The 11,681-nt window shown below is 34.9% G+C and overlaps 1 protein-coding gene across 1 annotated transcript; it reads right to left on the bottom strand.

Moving 5' to 3' along the window:
- Positions 1-7,079: 7,079 nt before the first annotated feature.
- On the bottom strand, positions 7,080-9,376 carry LOC112035757 (L-type lectin-domain containing receptor kinase IX.1). Its single transcript, XM_024068588.2, has one exon. The coding sequence runs from the start codon at positions 9,324-9,326 to the stop codon at positions 7,332-7,334; it is 1,995 nt and encodes a 664-aa protein (XP_023924356.2). The 5' UTR covers positions 9,327-9,376; the 3' UTR covers positions 7,080-7,331.
- Between the last annotated feature and the right edge of the window lie 2,305 nt (positions 9,377-11,681).

The raw sequence follows: 11,681 nt of genomic DNA, 5'->3' as shown, positions 1-11,681 counted from the left end.
CCAAACAGGCCAACTAAGGTCCGAAACACAAAAATTCTTGCCACAGCACAATAGTCTACTTAAACTGATGTACTTTGAAGAATTTAAGTTTCATTTAAAAAATTAAGATAAAAAAAAAATTGTTAGCCCCAAGTTCTATACAACAAAAAAAAAAAAAAAAAAAGATTCAAACTCTACTCTCTTTTCTCTTCCATTTTCACAATTTCTGGGTCACCAAACAGTTAATTAAACAGTAAATAACAAATTATTAATATAGGAAAAAGGAAATCTAATATAACTAATGTGTATTGAACCATAAAAAGCAAATTATCAAGCACTACCCAAGAAAAGCAAAACATTTATTCCCTTCAAAAGTTTTTAAGAAAAGAATGGTTACCAATTAATTGTTATGATCTTCAATAGAATAAAAAGCTTCCAATGGTTGCGAGACTTGATTGTTGACATCTATCAATGAGTGGACAAATGGAATAGAGATAAAAAAGAAATTTAGTTCATATAAAATGACAAGAAAAAGAGAACAATAGCAATTTTTCTTTGGTGAAAATAAATGTCACTCTTGCTATAAAACAAAGACCAAAATGAAAACATCACATTGAAGTTAATTATCAAATAGAAAAATATTATAGCAAACATATTGAGAGTAACATTCTTGCAGCCTAGAGAAGGGAAACCATAAAACAATTTATAACAAACATGATCAAATGCTAAACTCAAATCAATTTTGAAAAAGAAAAAATATATTTGAATAGTTTTGATGCAATGAAAACTTAAACTCATTCATCATGAAATCCCAAAATTGAATTATATTATTTTTTTTTTCAAGTAATGAGATGGAAATAAATAAATAATAAGAATAATAAAAATAACAAAACTCATTTTGAGTTCATACCCTTTGGACCTGGGCTACTAATATTTGCCTCTCATATGCTTCAATTTCATTTGCAAGCTCTAGAGTCATTCTTTGTCTCTTGCACTCATTTGATTGGGTTTTGGCTGACATACTTAAGTCATGATTGTAGACACTGTATTTTGTACCCCTTACGACTCAGGCCTTCGTTTCCTAATGATGCTTGAACTCTAAGGCCTAAGGCCAGTTTAGAGCCTAATCAGATAATAAATTGACTTGAGGAGTATTAAAATGGAAAACATAACCTTTTAAATGAGTAAAAATCTATTTTTGGAAATAAAATAACCAAAGTGGCCCTCGGCTTGCATACGTGGGTCACAGCCTGTTTATGCGAGCCAATGCATGCGTACGCATACACAAGCACATTCCTACGTACATAGCTAGGGTTTCAAAAGCATAAGAAAGACAAGTTTTTTTGCAATAATTGTAGAGGTTTGGAATGAATCCTACATCGTCTGGGAGCCGTTTCAAATCCCATTTTTTTCACTATAAAAAGTATTACATGGTATATTTTCAAAACACATAGAGATCCCATGGAAAAAACTTGAGATTCACTAGAAAATAGTGAATCAAAAGGGAGTTTTTCACAAAACACCATCAAGTCAATTTTATTTGATTGAGACCTTTTCTGGCTCCAATCCTTTTAGTTTAATGTTGCTAATCACTCTCTTATTGGTTTGTGAATAGATTTAACTGAGGGGAACGGTCAAAATCAAGTTTGGAAAGCTTTTGTTTATGGTATTGAGTCTAACCCTTCTTTTTCTTTTTCTCTTCCTTTTTTTTGTTTTTCTTTTGTGTTTTAATCCCGTTTTCCTACTTAGTTTGTGTTTGTACATGTTTGTTTATTTTAGCCCTTTAGTTCATTTCATATTTTTTGTATGATAGGTTGCTAGTTTGTTGTTTTAAAGTTTTGCTCTGTTTTTGTGTTTTCATGTTTTCTAGGTAAGGATTTGCATACGCATGATCTAGCCTGCGCACACAGGCTTGATTTTTCGTACGTAGACCTTTTCTAGCGTGCGTGATGCTGTTACCCGGAAACCCTAATTTTTTGTTTGTCTTATTTCTGCATTCACATGGTTGTTCTGTGTAGCCTTTTATTTATTTATTATATATATATATATATATATATAATTTTTTTTTTATATGTATAAGCCCCATGAGTTCTTGTTCACCTTTTAACATGTTTATTTGTCTTTAACATGCTTAGATTAAGGTTTTATGTTTGTTTCTTGCCTTAATGTCGTGAACATGCATTCCATGCCTATTCATGATGCCATAGGTACTAAGATGCGGCAAGGTAAGTAAGGTAAGTCATGCATTCACATGAACATGCATATTGTTTGTTTAAATCCTCCTTTGATATATGTGTATCTCCTTGTCCATAATATGTTTTCCTTGCTATGATGATATGTTTGTTGCCGTGCTTGGGTGGTTGCTTTGTACGATACATGATAGGGTTTCACATGCTAGGGCTTCTTTTATGTTTGGCTCTCTTGCTTTAGGTTGATAAGTATGTTGTTTTAGGATAAAGATGCCATGTTGTATGCTTAGATGTATGCTAGTGTGCGTGTGAGTATAGATGCAAGTGTTGAACATATTTTTATTAAGGTTAGGATATAAGACACAATGATGGAAGGCCAACTTTAGGGTTGGGCAATCTTGAGTTCCTAACACCTTCCCAGGAGCATACCTAAACTCCGTACCTATACTCTAGTAGTAAGATCAAAAGCTCTTCCTCGAAAGGACACTATATTCATGGTTCCTAGACCATATAACTAAGTGGCGACTTTGACACTTTCCCTTGTGTCCACAGTGGCGACTTCACTGGGGACAATGAGTTTAATTTCTATGTGTCTTGTTTCTTAACCTTAATAAAAACTTTTCAATAACATCACTAGTTCTTTTGTCCCTTAACCTTGGTTGGTGATGAGTGGGAAGATGGAAGGCTCCATTCGAGCCCAAATTTTTCGAAGTTCATCCCACCAACTCACAATCGATGCCATCGCCTATAATGGGTCTTGAGTATGTTAAAGGTTTGCTACCAATGCACTATGGGGTCCATATAAGCCCTCGGTTGGAATCATGGCCCACCTAGTTGTGAGTGACCTAATTATTTATCCATTTAGCCTTAGGGAGCCTACCCATACTAGAGAGATCCTAGATCCTACCATGAAGGGTACCCTTTGTATATCTCTTGTTTGTTCAAGCATATATCATGTGTTCACCTAATTCAATAGGACAAATAAAAGTGTAAAATAGAAGGCATGACCCTAAAGTTATGGTATACCCTAAGATGTTGTGGGACAAAAGAAAAGAAATTCTCACATATAAAAGGTTTGTCCTTAAATCCAAAGGCATATTTTAACTTGAAAGGTTCATAAGACCATAACTTAATTGTTATTTTAGGCTCAAGTGGAAAAAGCCTTTTTGAAAAAGAGGACTTTGGTCTAAGGTAACAAATACGCTATGAACTTAGCATCTAACATCCTTTAAAGCCAAAATGAACTTTCCTAATCTTGGCCTCTTTGTTGCATGCCTAGGCCTAAAGTGATGATAATTTCATAGACTTTGAAAGGAAGACTACAAAATATTCTAGCTAGAGGGCTATTTCAAGGAAAAAATGATGATAATTAATAAAGAATGAAAGGTCCAAAGGTGATGAATACATTATAAGCCCAAGTTTGAGACAAAGGATTGAAAATTCCGAAGTACATTCTAATGAAAGCCCATGAGAGTAAGATAAGAGCTTTATTGTAAATGGACCGAAGCCCAATTAAAAAAGGGCAAGGATCCATGAGAGGGAAGGGAGTGATATTGTAATTGGGTCTCCATTAAAATGAACTTAAGAATTTTCTAAGAAACATCTAAAAGTAAAAGGAACCTTTTAATTGGGAGCGAACTTAATGAAAATGGGGGTTTTTTTTAAAGGAATCATTGCACTATTAAAGTCAAGAAAACATGTCTCCACTCCCATTTGGATTTGAGAGAAAGAAAGGTGCTTGTTCACGATAGAGGACACATACTAAGAAGAAGAAAACCCCAAAAAACAATGGCTACTTCCATGGAAGACCCAATGGTACAAAGGATCCTTAAGGCTTTGGACGAACATGGAGAAACTCTTAAGAAAATGGAAGGACGTCTCACGAGATTGGAAGAATCTAAACTTAAGAAATCCACATATGTGGAAATCCATGATGATGAGGAGGAAGATGGAGAATGGGACGAAAAAGACAAAGTGGAGTATGAAAGAAACAAGCAATTTCAGAAGCACATTGCAGATACCATAGCTATGAGGAAAAAATGGAGAAGATGCAACTTGCCTTCTGTAAGGCATAAAGGATGGATGACTACATCTATAACATGGGGGGAGTAAGCTTAAAGGCTCCTATTGCATTGCCACCCAAGTTCAAGATCTTCGATGCGAAAAAGTTTGATGAGATTGGGGATCCAAAGCAACACATAAGAAGATACCTAAGCATTGCTGAAATGAAAGGGTTAGATGGGAAGCAAACTTTGCACGTGTTTCCCCTCTCACTCATGGGAGGTGCATCAAGGTGGTACTATAGCCTTGATCTGAAGCAAAACTAAGGAGTGGAATGAGCTAGTGGAGTTGTTTGTGGACTAATTCATCTTCAATACCATGGCTGATGTGACTTTAAGGATTTAGAGTCTACCATACAAGGCGTGGGGGAGACATTTTCCGAATACATGACTAGATGGAAGAACAAGGAATCTAGAATGGTCAATAGGCCAAATGAGAAAGACCAAATCAACATGATCATCAAGAACTTGCTTCCCATTTAAAATTGTAGGCTTTTGTCATCACCTATTAGCTCATTTAGACAATTATGTGATTGTGGGACAAGAATTGAAGATGCTCTCAATAATGGACAATTGGAAAAAGGGGAAAGCAACCTCCAACCAAGAAGACATGTGGAGGGGGACCACCAGTAAAGCACCCAATCCTACCTAATAAAAACAAAGAAAAAGAAAGAGAAAATCAATTTGGTATAATAAAAATAAGAAAAAGCCATGCACATGGGTTTTTTTTTTTTTTTTTGTCAACCTATTTCTCCCTGGTATTCTTTCGGTAAAAACATTTCGGTTGATCTAGGTCCCTCCACTATTCCCTCATTTACTCTTTCCAACCAACTACTAAAAAAAATACTACATTCTTTTCCTTTTCATTTTCCATCCCCTTTAAATATGACTGTAAAGTGTAGCTTTCTCTTGGTGAGTTCTAGTCTAGTTGTTGGGTAATTATCATGTTCTGCTTTTGCTTAAATAATTAAGAAGAAGAAGTTTCTTAATTGGACTTTCTTGTCCACTTGTTGGGTAATTATAAAGTTTAGCTTTTGCTTAAATAATTAGGACAAGAAGAAGAAGTTTCATAATTAGACCTCCTAGTCCGCTACGGAACTTTCTCTTTCTTCTCTTTTATTTTGTTAACATAGCACTAATTATGTTCTTCCCATGTAACACGTTTAAAGAAACCAAGAAAGCAAAGTCAAGAGTCTATTTGCTGTGTACATACTTGGTTTGGCATTTGTTCAAAAGGTCAAAGATAAATGCAATTGAGTACATACTTTGAAAAGAACCAAATCCAATATAATCCGATCTGTTCACTTTTTAATTCATAAAAAATCTAGAAGCTTAGCTCTAAAGATTCAGAAATCAACTATTGATCACGGGTGAAGAATTAGCAGATTTGGAATCATAAACCTATTACTTATTAAGAAGGTAAGGTACCAATTAAGTTGGTACTACAAGAGTCTATATGCTGAACACGCATAAGTTGGCTTGTCCAATTTTTTTAAGAAAAAAAGGGTGTTTGGAGATTGATCCCCTTTTGCTTCATCTGATTCCTACAATTAAAAAAAGCATAGTTGTTAGTTTGAATTGGTAAAAATACATTGTATAATTGATCTCACAAAGAGACTTTATATGAATGTGTTTTTTCTTTCGGCTCTTATTTTCAGTGATTTTTCCTAGAAGTTGCCAAGAAAAGAGAGATGATCATTTGCATACTTACTTTATTAAAATTTTTTTTGGTTCTTTATTCTTTCCTTTTTCTTTTTATAAATACATTTGATTACTTCCAGTCTGTCTTTTGAGTTAAAAAAAAAAAAAAAAACAATTTATTGACTTGACTCATAACAATTAAACAACCAATTATTGTTTTGTGTCTATAGGCTTTCTCAAAAACAAATTTTACGTGATTAATTAGTCATTTTGCATCTTAATATATCATATCACATTTATCATGCATGTAAAAAGTTCTTCAATGAGGTATGAATTTTACGCTATATAGAACTAGTGTGGCTTACTCTTGTAGCAAGCACCATCATGAACAAGAACATAGAGGTGTGGTTTGCTACATAAAAATGCAAACCACAGATTTTGATAGATCTGGTAATTGGTTCGGATTATCAATTACCATATACATAACTTTCTCCCCAAAAAAAAAAAACCATATACATTATGCTTATTTTGATAGATCGTTGAAAAGTAGCACACATTTTTCTAATGAGTCATTTGGTAATAAAAGGCTGGCCATATATAAGTCTAGAGATGGTTAAATAATGCAACAACTCTGTTGGTTATTATAGCTCAAGAATTAGTGTAAACTACAGCAACCATTTTTTAAAAAAAAACTAAGCTATAGGTTTTTTTTTTTTTTTTTTTTTTTTTTTTTTTTTTTTTTTTTTTTAAGATACTGAACTGAATGAAATCAGTTAATCAAGTCTAGAAAAACTTGATTAAACTGAGATTAAATCTTGATGACAGGAATTTTGAGATCGATCATGATGTGTAATACTCCATTTTTTTCAATTAAAAAAAAAATGGAATCTTGGGAAATGGAGGGATCTATTTGAGTTTCTAATCATGAATATGATAATTGGGACACAAGGCCACAAGCAGCCCCCAAAATGAAAGCACAAGCTAACTTCAACTATTCTGAAAAACTACAGAATTTATTTTCTCAACTGGTTTTCCTTAATTTCGCCACAAACATGGTATTAGTGTGACTTCAAAAACAATTTTCTAACTTGGATTCCTAATATGTAAGCCGGCAGTAGCCCAATAAATAAGCATCAGTTTAATTGTAGAGATCAACCAAACTGTAAAGAAACTTGTTATAGTTTTGTATCGCTCAATATTTGTGCATTGATTTATTACCACCAAAGAAATAGTAGCATTTTCATTGGAATATGAGATACTACAAGCATTTTAAGATTGCCAGTATTAACATAATGTGAGAGTACTAAGAAGAGTAAAAAGGAAGCAAGATGACGGGTGTATTGTGATGATACTTCCTAAGGTACACTAATTTTGAGAGTGGTAAGCCATAACATATGCATATTACTAAGACAATCAATCCTGTGCTCCAATTGCCATTCAACTTTGCCATAATCCCTCAGTGTCACACCCTTGAGTCGTCCTTGGAAGCAGATGTGCTCCCTCCTTTGCTTGTACAAGTGAAGTACTGGATTTGGTCGGCAGTCATCGCTCCAGGGGCATAATAATTATACAATGGCATAGGCATTATGGACAGAAGGGAAGGCAATGGTGCTTCATTATTAAGAACCTTAATTGCCTGCCTTAAAGAAGTTCTTAAGGTGTGATCTGGATGAGCACACCATAGCCCAGTAGTCATCAAACATTTCATCTCGTCCATGTCATAATCCCCATTTAGCGTCTCATCTACTGCTTCTAAAAGCCTTCCCTCTCCATATAGCTCCCACACCCAACTGAGTAAACTAATCTTTGATTCTTCTACCTCTGGCTCCACTGCTTTCCTCCCACATGCAATCTCTAATGCCACCATCCCAAAACTAAAAACATCTGATTTCTTACTAAACTTGCCTGTAAAATGACACTCTGGAGCAATGTAGCCCCTAGTTCCGGCCACAATCGTTGTTTGTGCGCTAAGTCCGTGGTCCACAAACCTCGCTAGACCGAAGTCACCAAGTTTTGCATTGAATTTTGAATCTAACATCACATTGCTTGATTTGATATCTCTATGCACTACACATTGCTCCCATTCCTCATGGAGATAGAGTAATCCAGATGCTAACCCGTGAACAATTTCGTACCTCCTTGGCCACGAGAGATGACTTTTCTTGTCAAATAAATGTGAATCTAGACTTCCATTGGGCATGTACTCATAAACCACTACAAACTCCTGTTTGTGGCTCCAACCAACGAGTTGAACCAAATTGCGGTGTCTCAAACGACTTATAGTTATCACCTCAGAAATGTACTCCTTTTTTCCTTGGTTAGAGTTGCTTGATATCTTCTTCACTGCAATATCCATGTTTATTTTTGCCAAGAAACCTTTGTAGACGCTTCCAGAACCTCCTTGCCCTAGCTTCCCTTCCTCTGAAAAGTTATTAGTTGCCACAGCTAAGTCCTCATAGGCAAACATTTTTGGTCCAGCTCCTTCTATTAGATCTTCATCTTCTTCTACTACTTTTCTTTTGGAATTTCTCCCCAAAATGTAAGAGCCAAAACTTAACCCAACAACCAAAAGCACCAGTCCTATTATTAATCCTATCAACCACATCTTAAAGCTCCCTTTCTCTCCATTTTGGGTCGAACCCAAATCCAAAGTTGAACTGAAATTCCAACTTCTGATCGCTTGGACTGGAACTCCTCCTCCAGTTGCTGCAGAGAAGCCCATCATCACTTTTTCTGGGAGAACATCTCTCAGCTTTACATTATGAGTAAGATTCAAGGGTAGGTTTGGAAGATTCAAGTATTTCAAAAATACACTGAGAATCTCGGAGGTTCCATCATAGGAGACTGTTGCTACCAAAATGTCCCCGGAGGTTAGATTCCAAGTACTGTTAGCGATGGAGACAAGGGAGTTCACATCAATACCAACATGGTTGTCACTAGGAGCATCCCCCCACGCTTCATCTTGCCAGGTATCAAACTCCACCGCTACCATCTTGCTTGATGATTTGCCCGCAGTTGTGCCATTGAAGAGACCCATGTAACTTCCATCGGAACCCGTAGGAACATCAACGGAATCTTCTGAAGTGATAAAGAATGCAATTCCACCACCAGAGTGATCCCATGATGACTCATTATTACGAGTTCTAATTACGAACTCAAAAGTAGTTGTGAAATTTGTTGTAACATTTGTAACGGGATCCCACAGGGGGATGGGTTTATAATAGTATGCTCGGCCTGTGGCAAGATATTTATTGACACCAAAGTTATCCACGTTATCGGTGAGTCGTATTGATGGGTGCTCATCAACTTGGGCTTTCGTGGCTGTACCAGAAACTGTGATGTTGTTGTCATTGGGTAAGAAGTTCGGGAAGGAAAAGCTTATCATGGAGGTGGTGTAAGGGAAGCAACAAAAGAAGAAACAAAGGAAGAGAGGAAAATGTAAGGATTGAGAATCCATAAGGTGAATCAATGAGGAAGAGGCAGGTCCTATCAGAAAAAGAGGAAAAGGAAGATAGTTATAATAACTGTGATTGGAGGTATATATAAATAAATAAAGGAAAAAGCTCAACGTGCATGAAATTATGGACAATAAATCTGTGAAGGCAGTCGGTGGGATAATTGAGTCAAGTCATGATACCCTTGTCGTTTATTGTCAAGTCATTTACTATTGTTGTGCTTATTGTTTTAGTTCATATTTTATTTCCTCACAATATAGAAGTGGGTGGGATAATTGAGTCAAGTCATGATACCCTTGTCGTTTATTGTCAAGTCATTTACTATTGTTGTGCTTATTGTTTTAGTTCATATTTTATTTCCTCACAATATAGAGAGAGGTGAATAAACTGGTGAAGGAAAAAACAAAAGGATCATATATATACTTTAATAGATAACGTGTGAAAGTGATCTCGTTTGAAAATTGAAATGTAGCGAAATATACTATTAAATTAGGGACTCTAATTTTTGCAATGAAAAAGACAAAGTGGGCCTACATCCGTTTTATTAATTTCCTTCAACTTACAAAATACGTCCTAAATAATTAATAATAATATGGGTCATTCACTCAATGCCTTAGATTTCTACATTGCCGTGATCATTCAAGATTTCACTTACTTTTTAAATAGATGCATAAAGATGTAGTAGATAGTTTGTTACTTTCAACATTTGCATGGATTAGTATATTATACTTTACATGTAATTTTCTATTTGGACTATATTTTTTTAGGGATTTTTTTGGATTAATTCACAGATTAAATTCTTTTTTTTTTTAATGAATGTTCATTTCTCTCAACTCTCATTTTCAGTGGTTTTTCTTAGAAGATGACAGAAAAAGCGTGATGGCCACTTGCATGGGACAAAATTGCTTTTTGCCCCTTTCTGAAAAAAAATCCAGCATTTTGCCATATTTCTCGAACAAATTAGGGAAATGCCCCTCTTTTGAAAATCGAGTTTCTGAAAATCGAGTTAGGCCCTATAGCGGCGTTTTTAGGGACCCTATAGTGACATTTTAAGAACCTATAGTGACGTTTTGTAACTCGATTTTCATAAAATCGAGTTATAGGTAAAAAAAAGAAAAAAAATTGCATGTAACTCGACTTTATGAAAATTGAGTTACAAAACATCACTATAGGTCCTTAAAACGTCACTATAGGGTCCCTAAAAACGCCGCTATAGGGCCTAACTCGATTTTCAGAAACTCGATTTTCAAAAGAGGGACATTTCCCTAATTAGTTTGAGAAATAGGGCAAAATGCTAGATTTTTTTTTAGAAAGGGCAAAAAGCAATTTTCTCCCACTTGCATGCCATATTTGTTAAAGAATTAAAATCTTCTTGGTTCTTTGTTCTTTCCTTCTTTTTTTTTTTTTTTTAATAAATAAATTTGATTACTTCTAGTCGAACTTTTGAGTGAAAAAAAATGATTTATTGACTTGACTCATAGCAGTCAAACAACCAATTACTTGGGAAGGATCTATCCTCTACATATAATCATTATAGACTTTATAGTTAAAAATAATTTTCAGTCAATGTTTTGCTAGGACGATTCCTGGAAGAGTGTAATAGAAATACTAAATTATCTTCTTAGTGGAAAATTATGATTACTTACAGTTAAGAATAATCTCCTAGGAGGAAGGCCACGTTGTCAAGCGGCTTTCTTCAGTCTTAAAAATAAATAGCTAATTAAAAAATAATTGTTGTTGCCTTACTCATCAATAACCCAACATATCTGAGATTTTCCTCCCACTTTACCTTTTAAGTTTTTCAAGATAGCTCAGCTATAGCAGATTATAAAAAATTTTGGAACTATTTGGTATATATGGAACTCAATGATATGAATGCAAATGACCCAACCATATTACTATTGGCACTTTAGAACTAGTGAAAAGGTACAGATGGACTCAAGAGCATGCTAGACAAAATCTTGAACAGATGATCGAGAGCTATGAAAAATATATAAATAATTAACTCTAACTAGGAATTACATTTCCAAAATTTGTAGCATATGATGAAGCATAAGCTCGTTAGTCAGCAAATGGAGCCAATCCACAGTTCACGTGTATGTCTTCTCAAGGATAGTTATCGGTGTGGTACTTGCCACAACGTCTTCGATGCCAAAGTTAATACAAAGGAGTTTTATGAAGTAAAACAGAATAACAAAATGGTAGCAAAGTTATCTTAGTATTTTCTCATACCTTGTGTTGATATTGTGAGGGCCTTATATATGTTTTTGCAGCTCTTGACCGTTGAAGTAGTTATGGTGGCCTTAATGTCCTTCTTGGTAACGTTTTATGCTTTGTAATGTGGCTTCAATGCATTC

This window comes from Quercus suber, unplaced genomic scaffold (genome assembly GCF_002906115.3).
Source record: "Quercus suber isolate HL8 unplaced genomic scaffold, Cork oak 2.0 scaffold_84, whole genome shotgun sequence".
NCBI classification, from domain to species: domain Eukaryota; kingdom Viridiplantae; phylum Streptophyta; class Magnoliopsida; order Fagales; family Fagaceae; genus Quercus; species Quercus suber.
Note: the sequence above shows the minus strand (reverse complement) of the source record. Positions and strands in the feature narration are given on the sequence as shown.

Bases quoted from the DNA above. Each gene is read 5' to 3' on its own strand.
- LOC112035757 (XM_024068588.2), bottom strand. From the start codon at position 9,326: ATGGATTCTCAATCCTTACATTTTCCTCTCTTCCTTTGTTTCTTCTTT.